At 41.9% G+C, this 15,650-nt stretch overlaps 1 protein-coding gene across 13 annotated transcripts in view; it reads left to right on the forward strand.

Moving 5' to 3' along the window:
* ANKS6 (ankyrin repeat and sterile alpha motif domain containing 6) overlaps nucleotides 1–15,650 on the forward strand; it is a 63,991-nt gene that overhangs the window by 23,586 nt on the left and 24,755 nt on the right. For 12 of the 13 annotated variants that reach the window (XR_010148621.1, XR_010148622.1, XR_008537153.1 and 9 more), the window contains exons 10-11: nucleotides 1,651–1,801; nucleotides 4,451–4,620. The exons of the other annotated variant lie outside the window; for it this stretch is intronic. Coding sequence is in view for 6 of the 12 variants with exons in the window: in XM_063787631.1 (XP_063643701.1) it covers nucleotides 1,651–1,801; nucleotides 4,451–4,620 (321 nt within the window). In the remaining 6 variants the exon portion in view is untranslated. The remainder of the gene's footprint in view (nucleotides 1–1,650; nucleotides 1,802–4,450; nucleotides 4,621–15,650) is intronic. 13 annotated transcript variants of the gene reach the window in all.

Below are 15,650 nucleotides of genomic sequence, written 5' to 3' on the forward strand. Positions count from 1 at the left end.
TTTGCAAGTGTGTTCTGTTTCGCTTACTCAGCAGAGGGGCCTCATTCTGGGCCCTGGGGATCGTGTCACTGTCCCTCCCTTAGGAGTGCCCACAGTGGGGGGCCAGGGCCCTGGGATCTGTCACTGTCTCTCCCTTAGGAGTGCCCACAGTAGAGGACCAACAAGAGGACCTTCGTTTTGGTGTCCTGTGGCTGCTGTAACAAGTCACCACAAACTGCATGGCTTAAAACAACAGAAATGTATTCTCTCACAGTCCTGCAGGCAGAAAGTCTGAAATCAAGGTGTCAGCAGGGCCCCGCTCCCTCGGGAGGCTCCGGGGAGATCCGTTCTTTCCTCTGACAGCTTCTCTTGATTCTAGGCTTCGCTTGGCTTGTGGCTGCATCACTCCAGTCTCGGCCTCCATGGTCACATTGCTTCCTCGTTTGTCAAAATTCCCTCTGCCTTTTCTCTTATAAAGATACATGTGATTGCATTTAGAGCCCACCTGGATAATCCAGGATAAGCTCCTCCTCTCAAAATCCTTGACTTGGGCACATCTTAGGTAAGCACATATAAGCTCATCCTCATTCTCATGCCTCATAAGGTAACAGTCAAAGGTTCTGGGAATTAGGACACTGTGTATCTTTTTGGCGGCTGCAATTCAGCCCACTGCAACCTTTAATCACATCTACTGAGTGCCTTCTTTGTGCTGAGGCCAGAGTTGGGTACCAGGCATATAGCAGAGAACTAAGTCCCCATGGAGCTGGCAGTCCACTGGGGCATCATACACACAGGCAACCGCAGTAAATGTACACTCACAAGCCATGGTAGGAGTTACAGTGTAAGCGAAGAGGGTGCTGGAAGGGAGCACAGCCGTGTGTCGAGGAGCCTGCCCTACACGGGAGCCCACCCTAGACCAGAGCCCATATTATACCGCTTAGGCAGTGAAGGCCTCCGAGACCTGAGAGCCAAGGACCGGGAGGAGCCGCTGTGGGAGGAGTGGGGTAAGGATGGGGAGGAGCCACCGGGTCCATGTAGAACAGACTGCCTGGGCAAAGACCCCAAGGCACAAAAAAGATCAGCAGGAAACCCAAAGGAGGTTGGTGTGCCTGGAGCAGAGCAAGCGAAGCAGAGGGTGGAGTGAGGTCAGGGTGGAGAGGACGTGACCAGGAGCACTGGCACCAGGGACAATGGGGCCAGGAAAGACACCATAAAGGATGTGGGGAGGAGAAGATCCATTTCAGGCTGAGGGACCAACAGAGGCAGCATCACGGAAGCAGGCTTGGAGTTGGGGTGCTGGTCACTGTGCCCGGCGGTGCTGAGGGGGCTGGATTTTGTCCTGGATGTGCTGAGGCCTCCGTGGGTTGTCAGTGAATAACATGGTCAGGTTTTTTCCTGGAAGGCCCTGGAGTTGAATGAGACTGAAAGCAAGGTGGCCCATGGGAAATGATGTGACATGGATTCACTGAGCTAATGGGCAAGTTGTCAGCACATAGAAGCAAGCTCCATCCCTCAGGGACTCCCCAGCTGGGCCCTGGCAGGGCCATGCTGGGCACAGCGAGCTTTGGTGGGGTGTGCACCAGCTGAGCACAGGAACCCCCACACTGTGATCCTGCACGGCTAGAGGGAGGAGCAGCCTCCCTAAGTGCTGCACCTGCCTTATTCTTGTAGACACCCGTCAGGCCTGTTAAATTTCCAAGCCTCCCCAGAAGCCCAGCCTCTTCTGCCAATTCTGGAAACTTCAACCACTCGCCTCATTCATCGGGCGGCTCTAGTGGGGTAGGTGTGAGCCGGCACGGTGGGGAGCTGCTTAACCGCTCAGGTGAGTAGCTGGGCAGGGCCACTCAGGGAGGTGGGGTGATCCCTTGGGACTGAGGGTGTGCGCTGCCCGGATATTCAGGCTGCAGACAGTCGCGGAAATGACCACGCGAGAGGCACTTTCTCCTTAATGTGGCTAAGAGATTTTTCAGTGAATTCCCAATTCAGAGTTTTACACATTTTCTTGGGGATGCAGATGGATGGAGATGGAGGAAAATAAAGTCCAGAATGCTTTTTTTTTTCTTGTAAAATTTTACAAGAGATTAAGGGAAGTGCATGATGTTTTCATGGTGTTTAAAATCTCTGAAGGTTAGACCCTGGAGAGCTTCTCATTCTGCCCCTTCATTGAGCAGATGAAACCGAAGTTCACAATGGGCAAGAGATTTGCTTAGGGTCACACAGCAAGTTGGTGGCAATTAGATCTCAAAGCAGAGTGCCCCAAAGTTATTATGGGCTTGCAGCATACTTTCTAGTCCTCCCTAAGGTCATCCAGGATTAACCAAAACCAGCTTTGCAGGAAGGCCACTGTATTAGTCTGTTCTCATGCTGCTAATAAAGACATACCCAAGACTGGGTAACTTATAAAGAAAAAGAGGTTTAATGGACTCACAATTCCACAGGCTGAGGAGGCCTCACAATCATGCAGAAGCTGAAAGGCACATCTTACGTGGCACAGGGCAAGAGAGAGCTTGTGCAGGGAAACTCCTCATTATAAAACCGTCAGATCTCATGAGAGTTATTCACTATCATGGGAACAGCACAGGAGAGACCCGCCCCCATGATTCAATTACCTCCATCAGGTCCCTCCCATGATGCGGGAATTGTGGGAAATATAATTCAAGATGAGATTTGGGTGGGGACACAGCCAAACCATATCAGCCACCCTGCTTCTAGTGGAAAAAGCTTTAAGACCAGATGAGCCAAGAGACTAAAACAAAGTATAATCTCACCCACTACAGATCATCATTACCATTTTCATATGTATATTTGGAAAGTGTTTTTCTATAGATTATGAATATTTATAAAAAGGCACAATAATTTATGGAGCACTTAATATTTGTCAAGTAGCGTGCCAAGCCCTTCGAATGAATTATCTCCTTCAGTGCCCCAGCAGGCAGTGAAGTTACCACCTCTGTTTTACAGATGAGGGATTGGGGCTAAGGACGGTTAGATAACTCGTCCGGGGTCAAATAGCTATTAGTTGGCAGAGCCAGGATCCAAACCCAGGCAGTCCCACTTCAGAGCCTGTTCTTGGAACCACGTGCCTTTCTAAACTATAAACTGCTCTGTAACTTGCTTTTTTCTTTTTCCTCACATTGCTAGATTGTGAGCACCTTTTTATGTTGATACATATATATCTACAGCACCTTGTTTAATAATCAAACAGTATTCCATTTGTATGAGGCATCACAGTTCATTTAACCAATTCCCTGTGTTGAACACTGAGGCTGTTCCTAGATTTTTGCTTTTTATAGGTAATACCTCCCTACGTAATACCTTCATGCCTCCATATTCACCTGTATGTTCAGTGATTTCATTTATTTAAATTTGCTGGAATCAGGGTGGCTGAGTTTGTGAGTATGCCTATTTTTGAGGTTTTTGATATGTTTTGCCCTCCAGAATGGCTCTGTTTAAACATGTGAAATACTTACAGCAGGGCCTGGCACATAGTAAATCCTCTATAAATATTAGTCATTAGTGTCCCTCTTGAGCACCCCCCAGCCCTGAGTATTATCACTGTCTTCTTTTCTTTCTTTCTTTCTTTTTTTTTTTTTTCTTTGAGACAGAGTCTCACGGTTGCCAGGCTGGAGTGCAGTGGTGCGATCTTCACTCACTGCAGCCTCCCCCTTCTGGGTTCAAGCGATCCTCCTCCCTCAGCCTCCCAAGTAGCTGGGATTACAGGTGCCCGCCACCACACCCAGCTAATTTTTTATATTTTTAGTAGAGACAGAGTTTCACCATGTTGGCCAGGCTGGTCTCGATCTCTGCCTTGTGATCTGCCCGCCTCGGCCTCCCAAAATGCTGGGATTACAGGCGTGAGCCACTGCACCCGGCCCTTTTATTTTATAATAGTTCAAGGTTACCAGTAGATTTGGGAAGCAGGGTGAGGGAGAATGGCAGTCAGGGTTCAGTCAGGAAGCAGAGCACTCTGAGCATTATGGAATTGGGAATTTATTGACTCAGTCGTGAGAGTAGGTGGCCACATAAAGGGAGAGTCAAAGGGTGAGGGACCAATCGCTCACTAGCCCTCCTGAAGCACTGGTGCAGCCAGACAAGATGGTCTGTGCAGCTGCTGGCCGGCACTGCAGAGGGGCTGCTGTGGGCATCGAGTGCAGGGTGTTGCATCTGTGCCTGGTGGGGGCCAGCACAAGCTGGCTGTGGCACGGGGAAAGCGAGGATGGACTGGGTTTTGCCTGTGCTGCTGCTTCCCACCTCTTACCATTACACCTTCGCAGCACAGGGCCTGCTGCCTAAACATCTACCTCCTGGTTCTCCTGCAGAGTTCTCCTGTGGTCAGTCCTGTCCTGGAGCCACATGGGGAAGGGAGTCTGGGAGACTGGCTCCAACCCAATCATCACACGACAGTCCACCACCCTTGTGTTGGAGTAAGCCCTCTGTGCCCATGGTGTTCACTCATTTTGTGTTTCCTCAGGTGGCAGCATAGACAATGTCTTGTCCCAAATCGCTGCCCAGAGGAAAAAAGCAGCCGGATTATCGGAGCAGAAACCCAGCCATCGGTCAAGCCCTGTGGGGCCAGCACCGGGGTCCAGCCCGTCTGAGCTTCCAGCCTCCCCTGCAGGTGGCAGCGCTCCTGTTGGCAAGGTGCTTGTTTTGTGTGGCCTCCTCCTGTTACACTCACAGATTCTGTCCTAACATGGCCCACTTGCCGGGAAGCATGGGCTGTGCCTTAGTCATGGGACAGGACTAAAGACAGGCCCCTTCCAGCCAGCCACTCCTGGGCTGCATGAGAAGGGCTGAAATGGTCCTCCGCACCAGGCGTTTACCTCCCCTCACATCTCCAGGTTTGAGGGGCACTGGGCTGCTGCACAGTGGCAGGGTACACACCCACTTCCTGCAGTCCCACAGGTCACCCAGCCTCACACTGCACACATTTGTTCATTGATGAGGATGAATGGTTTAAGAGCATGAGTTGAGGAGCAACCTGCCTGGGTTCAGCTCTCAGCCCCACACCTCAGCATTTAGAACAGGGCCTGGCATAGGATAAGCTCATGTCCGTGTTGGCTGTTCCTGTTGACAGCATTCTTAGTGGTCTTTGTTGTCCTTCAACCTTATTCATCCACTGTGTACATCCTGGGAGCATCTGCTCTGTGCCTGGCACAGCTAACAGTAAGGATCCAACTGTGAACTGGGAAATTTGGCAACCGCTCTAAGGACACAGGCAGTCACAGCTCAGTGTGATAGGGGTTGTTGTGGAGCAGGAAGGATGCTGTAGGGGCACAGGTGGGGGGCCCTACCCAGGTTTGAGGGCATCAGGGCCATCTGGATGGGGATCTGAAGGATGAGAATGGAGCCAGGTAAAAGGGGTGTGGGTGGGCCAGGGGTGTTGGTGCAACTGTTCTGGGGTGAGGGAACAACTTGTGTAGCACTCCAGAGGTGACAGCGTGGCCTAAGGGAGGAGTTGAAGGAAGGACATGAGCAGGACAGAGCCGGGACCTTGTCTCCCTGCTTCTGGGCACTGTGCTTCCATTAATGCAGCCAGAGAACAGTCACCACATTGTTAGCATCTACAGATAATGCAGTAAGCAAGAAAACCTAGATGCCTTCCTGGAACAAGAAGTTTTTTAGTGTCTTCAGACTCTGCCTCTGCCTCCTGAACCTCTTTGCCTTGGTTGATTTCTGGGTGAGCCCCCAGAGTGCGGGTTCCTAGTCGTGAGTGTGAACTGGCTCCTCCACCAAGTGACTCCCCAGTAGTGCAGCATAACCCTTTCCTCCTCTGAGGGGACTCTATGTCCAGCCAAAACCCCACTCTTCATAGTTCTTAGATGTCATAAGCTTCCTTCAGTGAGAAAAGTCCAAACACAGAAAGCCTCCCTCATCTATGGACCTTTGCCCACCAAAGAAGCGCCTCCAGAGATTTATGCTCCCAGGATGTACATGTACTGTATGAGAAATAGTCATTTTCTGCCCAGCCACTCTTGGTTACACAACTCTTTTTGTTACTCAAGATCCCTTGTGCAATACGACCTATATAATTAGATTCCTTTTGCAGTATAGCTCCAAAAAGATTTTCTCCCTACACATTTGCTTATTTTCCATTTTTTTATCTTCAAAATAATTTGTGTAATAGGTCCTATATGATTAAGTTCCTTTTATAATTCGGCTGTGAGGGAAAAAGTCTCTACTGATACTTTGATATATTTTATTTTATCAGATAGTAAGAATTTTTAGAATTATTGTATTTCTTTCTTTGCCTTTGCTACTAGGAAACTCAGCTACTCATGAAGCCTACTGTTTTGAGGCTTTGATATAGTGTTTCTTGTCTAAAATTTTGTTTCTATTCTGATGGTCTTATTGGATGTGTTATGTTAGCTTCCTTTAATTTTTATTGGAAATAAGGCATTTCCAAGTTATAAGTTATATTAACTATTCTCTATTATATGAACTATTATTTTGATGTATTGATCATACATTATATATAAGTATATTCTCATGAAAGGAGATTGTATCAAAAGATGCATTCAGGAAGCAGTAAACTGGGGAAACCATCCATTTCAGTGATCACCTGACATTTATAACATAATGTTAATAGTATGTTATGATCTTGAGGAGCTATCTAAAAATTCAGGTTTCTGGGCTCCACCCCAGCATACCTGAATGAGGCTCTCAGGGGAGGGTCTGGGGAATGTTATTCCTGCCAGAGCGTCTGTTGGAACCAGCCCAGTCCGGGGCTCATAGAAACCACAGTCTTAAATCAAAGGACACAGAAGTGGGCTTTCTATCCCAGCAGCAAAATAGAGACACGAAGTGCTTTTTCAAAGATAACCTTAGTAAAAATTAGAAGTTAGTATTCAAAATATGAGCCTCCTCAATCTGGTTTTTGTACTTTGCTTAAAATAACTCGCTGTAATGGTGGAATATCCACAAGGCATGGCATCTAGCAGGGCCGTGAATCAGTGTGATATGAGCTCCAAGAGACACAGCATAGGTGGCGTTAGAGTGTGCACCAATACTTCCCAGATCTCTGGAGGCCTAAAGGCCTACTAGATATATCAGCTTTCTATTCCTACCTTAAAACTCAGTCATTTCAAACAAAAACATTACTTAGCTGCTTGTGTGTCTGTGGGTCAGCAGTTTAATCTGGACTTATGTGGGCAGTTCTCTGGTCTGCAGGATCACTCACCTGGCTGGTGGCTGAGGTGGCCAGGACAACTGAGCCACATGTGTCTACAGCAAGCTTGGACATGTTCTCATGGCAGTGGCTGAAGGCATGGGTTGAAAGCCAATCAGGTTGTTTAAGCAAGTTAGTATGCCTGTGGCAGGAGAGCACACAGAACTACATGCAGAGGGAGGGGTAGAGATGATGTCATTAACACAGTCAGCCTACCACTCAACGGATATTGAGAACAATTCAAATATTTCACAGAATCCCAAATAATCTTATATTTACCCACCTCTTCCCCAGTATGTTGCCCATATGGTCCAGAGTATCATGTTTCTTTGCTTTTGGCTGGGATAGATCTGTGGGGATATACTAATTATCTCCTGCTTTATCAGAAATTCTATTTGGGATTGTCTGTCTTCATGGAAAGAGCAGAGAAAAGAGAGAAGAATTTATTAGTAGTATAGCCAGCTTTTTGGCAAGTCTTTCAAAACCTCAAGCAGGGTCTTCTTTTTCCACTCAGGCATATAATCAGCTAGAAGGAGCATTAAAGGCTTAGTAGGAAGAAAGATATATCCATTTATGCTTAGAAATCTTAGTCTATACTCTACTATATAATATGTCCAATTTTTAGCAAAATTTACAAGACGTACAAAAAGTCAAGAAAAACCACACTCCTTAGAAATGAAGCAATCATGATAATCAGATCTGACAAAGTTGTTAGAATATTTGACAGGGAATTTTAAATAACTGTGATTAATATGTTAAAGGTCCTAATAGAAGGTATAAACAACATGCAAGATCATATGGGTAACTATTTTAGTAGAGAGATGGAAACTATAAGAAAGAACCCAATGGAAATGTTAGAAATAAAACAGTAATGGAGTTGAGAAATACCTTTGACAGGCACCTCAGTAGACTTGAGACCGCCAGGGAAAGAGTCAGTGAACTTGAAGTTAGGTCAGTAGAGTTTACCCCAACTGAATCACAAGAGAAGAAAGAAGAAACACATATAAAACATCAGTACTCAGGAGTCATGGCATGATATCAAATGCCACAGCATAGAGGTAATTGGAATCCCTAAAGGAAGAGAGAGAGGTGGGGCAGAAGGAATATGTAAAGAAATAATGCTTAAAAAATGAAAAGAAATAATGGTTGAGAATTTTCTCAAATTAATGACAGATGCCAAACCACAGATCCAGGAAGTTCACAGAATGCTCAATAAGGTAAATACCAAAAAGAATGTACCCCTCCATATTATGTTTAAACTACTGAAAACAAGCCAAAGAGAAAATCTTGAAGGCAGCCTTTTCTTGAAAGAAATTACATACAGAGAAACAAAAATAGGAATTACAGCAGACTTTTTGTCAGAAATCATGCAAATCAAGGACAGTGTTGTGACATCTTTAAAGCACTGAAAGAAAAAACTGTCACGTTGGCTCATAAAATGAATTGGGAAGTATTATCTCCTCTTCTAGTTTTCTAGAAGATACTGTGTAGAATTCTTATTACCTTTTCCTTAGATGTTTGATAAAATTTGCCAGGGAAACCATTTGGGCCTGCCGTTTTCTCTTTTGGAAGGTTTTAACTTACAGAATGAATTTCATTAATAGATATAGGACTATTCAGGTGTTCTATTTCTACTTGGGTGAGTTTTTGTACTTTGTATCTTTCAAGGAATTATTCCCTTTTATCTAAGTTGTTGAATTTATGGATATACAGTTGTTAGTAGTATGTATCTATTACTATTTTATTACATAGGATCAGTAGGATTGTCTCCTTTTTCATTCCTCATATTGGTAATTTGTGACTTCTCTCTTTTTTTCTTAATCAGTTTGGCTAGAAGTTTATCAATTTTATTGATGTTTTCAAAGAACCAACTTTGGTTTTATTGATTTTCTCTATTTTTCTGTTTTCAATTTCATTGATTTCTGCTCTTATCTATAATTTCTTTCCCTCTACTTCCTTTGGGTTTTATCTTCTTTCTCTAGTTCCTTATGGTGGAAGCTTAGATTACAGTTTAGAGATCTTTCTTTTTTTCTAATACAGATATTTAATGCTATAAATTTACCTCTATGTGATGCTTTTTCTACATCCCACAAATTTTGATATATTTTAATTTTAATTCCATTCAAAATATTTTCCCCTTCTCTTGAGATTTCCTCTTTGGCCCATTGATTATTTAGAAATGTATTGTTTATTTTTCAATTATTTGTTAGTTTTCCAGAAATCTTTCTGTTGTTGGGGATTTCAGTTTAATTTGATTATAGTTCTGTTTCTAGTTCTATCCCTTTAAATGTTTTGAGGTCTATTTTGTGCCCTAGAATGTGATCTCTTTTGGTGAATTTCTCATAGGCAATTGGAAAGAAAGTGCATTCTGTTGTTATTGTTGGGGGAGAGGAGTTCTATAAATGTCCATAAATGTATAATTAAGTCTAGTTGGTTGTTACTGTTGTTCATGTCTTCTATATTCTTACTGATTTTCTCTCTACTTGTTCTACTAATTACTGAGAGAGGAGTTTTAAAGTGTCCAACTATAACTGCAGTTTGGTCAATTTCTCCTTTCAGTTCTGTTGGTTTTTGCCTCACGAGCTGTGTACACATTTAGGATTGCATGTCTTGGAGAATTGACCCCTATGTTATTATATTATTATAGAAAATCCCTAAGATTTTCTTTTCTCCTAAGATTGGGAACAAGGATGCATTTTTATGACTAACATGAAAAGAAAAATGACAGACCAGTAGCCCTCATGAATATAAATATAAAAATCCTTCACAAAATATGAGCAAATCTAATCCCATGATTAAATAAAAAGTATAATACCTTCTGACCAAGTGGGGTTCATCCCAGGAAGGCAAATCTGGTTCACCATTATAAAATCAATCATTAGCCTTCACCATATGAACAGACTAAAGAAGAATATGCAGAAAAAGCACTTAACAAAATTTAAAATCCATTCATCATTAAAACTCTCAACAAACTAGGAATTGAGGGAAACCTCCTGAATCTGACATAAAACACATATAGCCAGGATTATACTTGATGGTTAAGGATTGTTTTCCCCCTAAGACTGGGAACAAGGATGTTGTCTCTTACCTCCAACTGTCAACTTTGTACCAAATACTATGGCTAGTACAATAAGGCAAGAAAAATAAAAGGCATACAGATGGGAAAGGAAGAAACAAAACAATATCTGTTCTTAGATGACATGACTGTCCACATAGAAAACTGCAAAGAATCTACACAAAAGCTCTTAGGATGAATAAGTGAGTCCAGCAAAGTCTCAGGATACGATACAGGTCAATATCCAGAAGTCAGCTGTATTTCTCTATAGTAGTAATAAACATTTAGCATTAGGACATTTAGAATGTTTTTAATTTGAAATTTTAAAAATATAATACATTTAACATGTATGAAATTGAAGTTATGTGAAAATGTATTATATGGAATATAATATAATACTTAGGTATAAATCTAATATGTGTGGAATCAAAAGGTCAAAAACTACAAAACACTGATAAAGAAGCTTAAATAAATGAAGAGATGGAAGGCTTGTGATTATGAAGATACCAATTCTCTGCAATTTGATCTACAGATTAAATGTAATCCCAGTCAAAATCCCAGCAAGCTCTTTTTGTAGAGATCTAGAAACTGATTATAAATTTTATATTGAGGTACAAAAAATTATAATAGTCATATGAAAAAGAATAAAGTTGGCAGGCTCACACTGCCTAATTTCAAGACTTACCATAAAGCTCCAGTGTGGTATTAGCAAAAGGGCAGACAAATAGATCAGTGGAACAAAAGAGAGAGCCCAAAAATAGACCCGCACAAGACAAGCCAAATAAACTCTTTTTTTAAAGGTACAAAGGCAATTCAGTGGAGAAAGGGTAGTCTTTTCAATGAAGAGTGCTGGAACAATTGGATGTCCATATTGCAAGAAAAGGAACCTCCACGTGTATCTCACAGTGCCAAAAGCATGATACATAAAAGAAAAAATTGGCAAATTTGGACTTAATCAGAGCTCAAATCTTTGCCTGGCAAAAGATACCATTAAGAAAATGAAAAGTCATGCCACAGACTAGGAGAGAATATTTTCAAATCATAGATCTGGAAAAAGTTTTTTATCCAGGAACCAGGTGCAGTGGCTCATGTCTGTGGTCCCAACTACTCGGGAGGCTGAGATGGGAATATTGCTTAAGCCCTAGAGTTCAAGGCTGCAGTGAGCTGTGATGTTGCCACTGCATTCCAGCCTGGGCTACAGAGTGAGGTCCTATCTCTATAAAGAATCAAGTCTTTTTTTCCAGACTAAATAAAGAACCCTCAATTCAACAATAAAACATAAATGTAAAAATGGGCACAATATTTGAACAGATACTTCATCAAAGAAAATATAAAGATGGCAAATAAGCATATGAAAAGATGTTTAACCATTAGGTACTAGGATAATGCAAATTAAAACCATAATTAAGATAGAGCTATATACCTGTCAGACTGGCTAAGATTTAAAAAGGTACAGTTGCTGGTGACAAATGTGGAACTACTGGAACTCCCATTCATTGCTAATAGGAATGCAAAATGGTACAGCCACCTTGAAAAAGATAGGCAGTTTCTTATAAAACTAAACATTCACTTATGATATGACCCAGCTAACTGACTACTAGGTGGATTTTTAAAAAATTTCTCTTCACGCAAAAATCTGTGAACCTTTATATTAGTTTTAAAAAATAATCACCCCAAACTGGAAACATCCCAAATGTTCTTCAACAGGTGAATAGATAAACTAATTGTAGTACATTCATGCAATAATAGAACACAACACAGCATCAAAAAGGGACACACTATTGATACATGCGATTGCTTGAATGAATCCTAAAGGCATCATGCTGAGTGAAAGAAGACAGATCCAAAAATCTACAAATTGTGTGATTCCATTTATATGAGATTCTGGCAACAGCAACACTGTAGGGATATGTGATAACAGTGAAATGTATATTTGGTCTTCATCCAGTTTCCTGTCATACAATTCCTAAATCCTTAGAATCTCCAAAGTGATGTCATTTTGTGTGCTAATGAATTGACTGATGGCTGGCAGCCCCTAAGTAGCTCCAGGATGGCAACCAGTCACAGCAAAGACCAGGGCAGGATTAGAGGGTAGGATTAGAGGGTTGAGCTTTTCACTCTACCCCATAACCTCTGGGGAGAGGGAGAGGGTTTGAAGGTTTAGTTGATAATCAGTGGCCAATGATTTAATTAATTGTGCCACCATAATGAGGCTTTCATGAAAACCTGAAAAGGACTGGGTTCAGAGAGCCAAACAGCTGAACACCTGGAGACTCCTGGAGGGTAGTATGCCCAGGAAGAGCGTGGGAGCTCCTTGCCCCTTCCTCCATGCCTTGCCCTATGCATGGTAATATCTTTAAATTTTTATTTTTTTTCATTGACACATAATAATTGTACATATTTAGGGGGTACATAGTGATGTTTAGATACATATAATATATAGTGATCAGATCTGGGTAATTATATATCCATCATATCAGACATTTATTATTTCTTTGTGTTGGGAAGATTCAATATCCTCCTTCTAGCTTTTTGAAACTATATATTATTGTTAACTGTAGTCATCCTACAGTGGTATAGAGCACTAGAACTTATTCCTCCTATCTAGCTATAGTTTTGTATCCTTTTAACAAATCTCTTCCTGTCTCTCCCTTCCCACCTTCTAGTATCCTCTGTTCTACTTTTTACTTACATTGATCATCTTTTTAAGCTTCCACATATGAGTTAGAGTATGCAGTGTTTCACTTTCCATTCTTGGCTTATTTCACTTAACATAATGTCCTCCAGTTCCATCCATGTTGCTTTGAATGACAGTATTTCATCCTTTTTATGGCTGAATAATAATCCATATAAACCCGTAAATGTAAGTAAGTGTTTCCCTGAATTCTGTGAGCCACTAGCCAATTAATCAAACCCAAGGAGGGAGTTGTGGGAACTCTGATTTATAGCCAGTCAAAAGCACAGGTAAAACAATCTGGGGCTTTCAATTGGCATCTGAAGTGGGGGCAGTCTCCTGGGACTGAGTCCTCAACCTGTGGGATTTGATGCTGTGTTTGGATAGATCATGTCAGACTTGAATTGGAGGATACTCAGCTGGTGTCCACTGCAGAACTGATTAATTGATTGGTGTGTAGGGGAAGAAAGCTCCATACCTTTGGTTACAGACACATTCTGTGTTGATTGTTGTGGGGTAAGAATAGAGGAAAAATAGTTTATTTTTTCGTCTCTAGTCACAGGATGGAACATAGAGCGCTGTTTTTATGGCTTGGGATTAGGAGGAGGGATTAGCTAGAAAAGGACCACTTAAGGACATTCAGAGGATGATGGAACTCTTCTGTATGGTACCCTCTTGGTGGATACATAACACTATGTGTTTTTCAGATCCCATGGAATTGTGTACAACAGAGCTGTTTTTTACTGTATGCAAATTAAAAAAAACAAAATCAACCAGGAACCAAAGATAGAATGCAAACTATGACAGAAGATCTAAGTGTATTCAAATGAATGACCTAACCACATTGTAGGAGGTGGAGGAGAAAATCGTATGTTGAGTGGATATTAGGCTAAAGACAAAAAGTACTGTATACAAGTACTGTACTCTAGTTGATATTTTTTTTCTTACCAGGGTATGGGCTAACAATTCTGTTATCCTTACCAGGATATGGGCTAAAAATTTTTTTGTGTACATGTACACTTAACATATATACCAGGATTGAATAAATAAGTAGCAAAGTTTTTACTGTCAGAGACAGAATCAAAGGAAAAATGCTAGAACAAACTCTGTGGATGTTGGGTTGAAGTCAGAGGTATCGGTATGAATCAGTATGAGTGCATGCTTTTAAATACACAGAGAGTTGCACACACACAGAGTTAGTAGATATAAAAGTAGATATGGCTATGTGTGTATACATCGGTTAGTGTATATATGTCTTTGCTCTGTCCACTTTGAGGACCTAGAAGCAGTGACATCCCAGTACCAGTGAGCAACCTAGTACCCAGATTTTGGTTTCTAAATACCATTCTCTAATAAAAGGGACCTTGGAAAGCTTTGGAGAAGTGTTTTATTCTAGTCCTGGGTCAGCAGAAACATAAGATGAGCTTAGAATATTTTGTGGTGTCAGAAAGTAGGCAAATACTTTTAAAAAGAAAGATTAAAAAAAAAAAAAGAAAGATGGCGCATGTCAAAAGGATACAGGAGCCAACCCGAAAGATCTCACAATGGCCAAAGCTGTAATAATGAGCTACAAAATAACAGTAATATTGGATTATGGCCCAGAGCTTAAAAAATACCCATGAGCCTGTACTGATAGGAATAAATGATTGAGCAAATAGGAGAGAAAGAACAACTCTTCCTTATAGAAGTATTACAGATAATAAATGTGGAAGGAAGGAGGGCAATAGAAAATCACCATGGGAACACCACTGTAACACTTGCCTCAGTGAGACTCACCAATGAATGCAAAATTAATGGGCAGAACCTTAATAAATATTTACCCAAAAAACTTCTCCCAAATGATATTTTATTTTGTATATTTATTTATTTATTTATTTATTTATTTTGAGACAGAGTCTCGCTTTGTCACCCAGGCTGGAGTGCAGTGGTGCGATCTCGGCTCACTGCAACCTCTGCCTCCCGGGTTCAAGTGATTCTTCTGCCTCAGCCTCCCAAGTAGCTAGGACTACAGGCACCCACCACCACACTTGGCTAATTTTTGTATTTTTTAGTAGAGATGGGGTTTCACCATATTGGCTAGGCTGCTCTTGAACTCTTGACCTTGTGATCCACCTGCCTCAGCCTCCCAAAGTGCTGGATTACAGGCATGAGCCACCATGCCCAGCCCAAATAATATTAAAAAGAAAAATAGTGACTTTATAATGGAGAAACCCAGCAGACATCCCCTCATGTAAGTGATGAAGGTTACCATCACCAGTAATCAGATACTGTGTCCTCTCTGCATAACGATGCACTGAATGGGCATATCACTTCATTGCCCCCTACATTCACAAGCACATCTAATTATGGGAAAACTTAAGATAATCCCAAAATGATGTGCATTCTTCAAAATACCTGACCAATATTTCCCAAGTGTCAGGGTCATGAAAGACAAGGAAAGACAGCGCTGTCACAGGTCAGAGGAGCCTACAGAGACACAGCACAGCTCCATGCAGTGTGGGTTCCTGGATCAGATCTTGGACCAGCATAAGGACATAAGCGAAACAGCCAGGGAAACAGAGTGAAGTCTGTAGTTTAGTTAATAGTGTTGTGTCAATGTCAGCTTGTTAGTTTTGATCATTATACTGTGACGATGTAGATATTAATATCAGGAAGCTGTGTGAGGGGTATGTGGGAACTCTGTTCTCTCTGTGCAGCTCTTCTGTACGTCTAGAATTATTTTAATGTAAAAAGCCTTTGTTTTAAAGCTAACCAATGAGAAAAAGGGAAGAATA

Source organism: Pan troglodytes, chromosome 11 (assembly GCF_028858775.2).
Source record: "Pan troglodytes isolate AG18354 chromosome 11, NHGRI_mPanTro3-v2.0_pri, whole genome shotgun sequence".
NCBI classification, from domain to species: Eukaryota; Metazoa; Chordata; class Mammalia; order Primates; family Hominidae; genus Pan; species Pan troglodytes.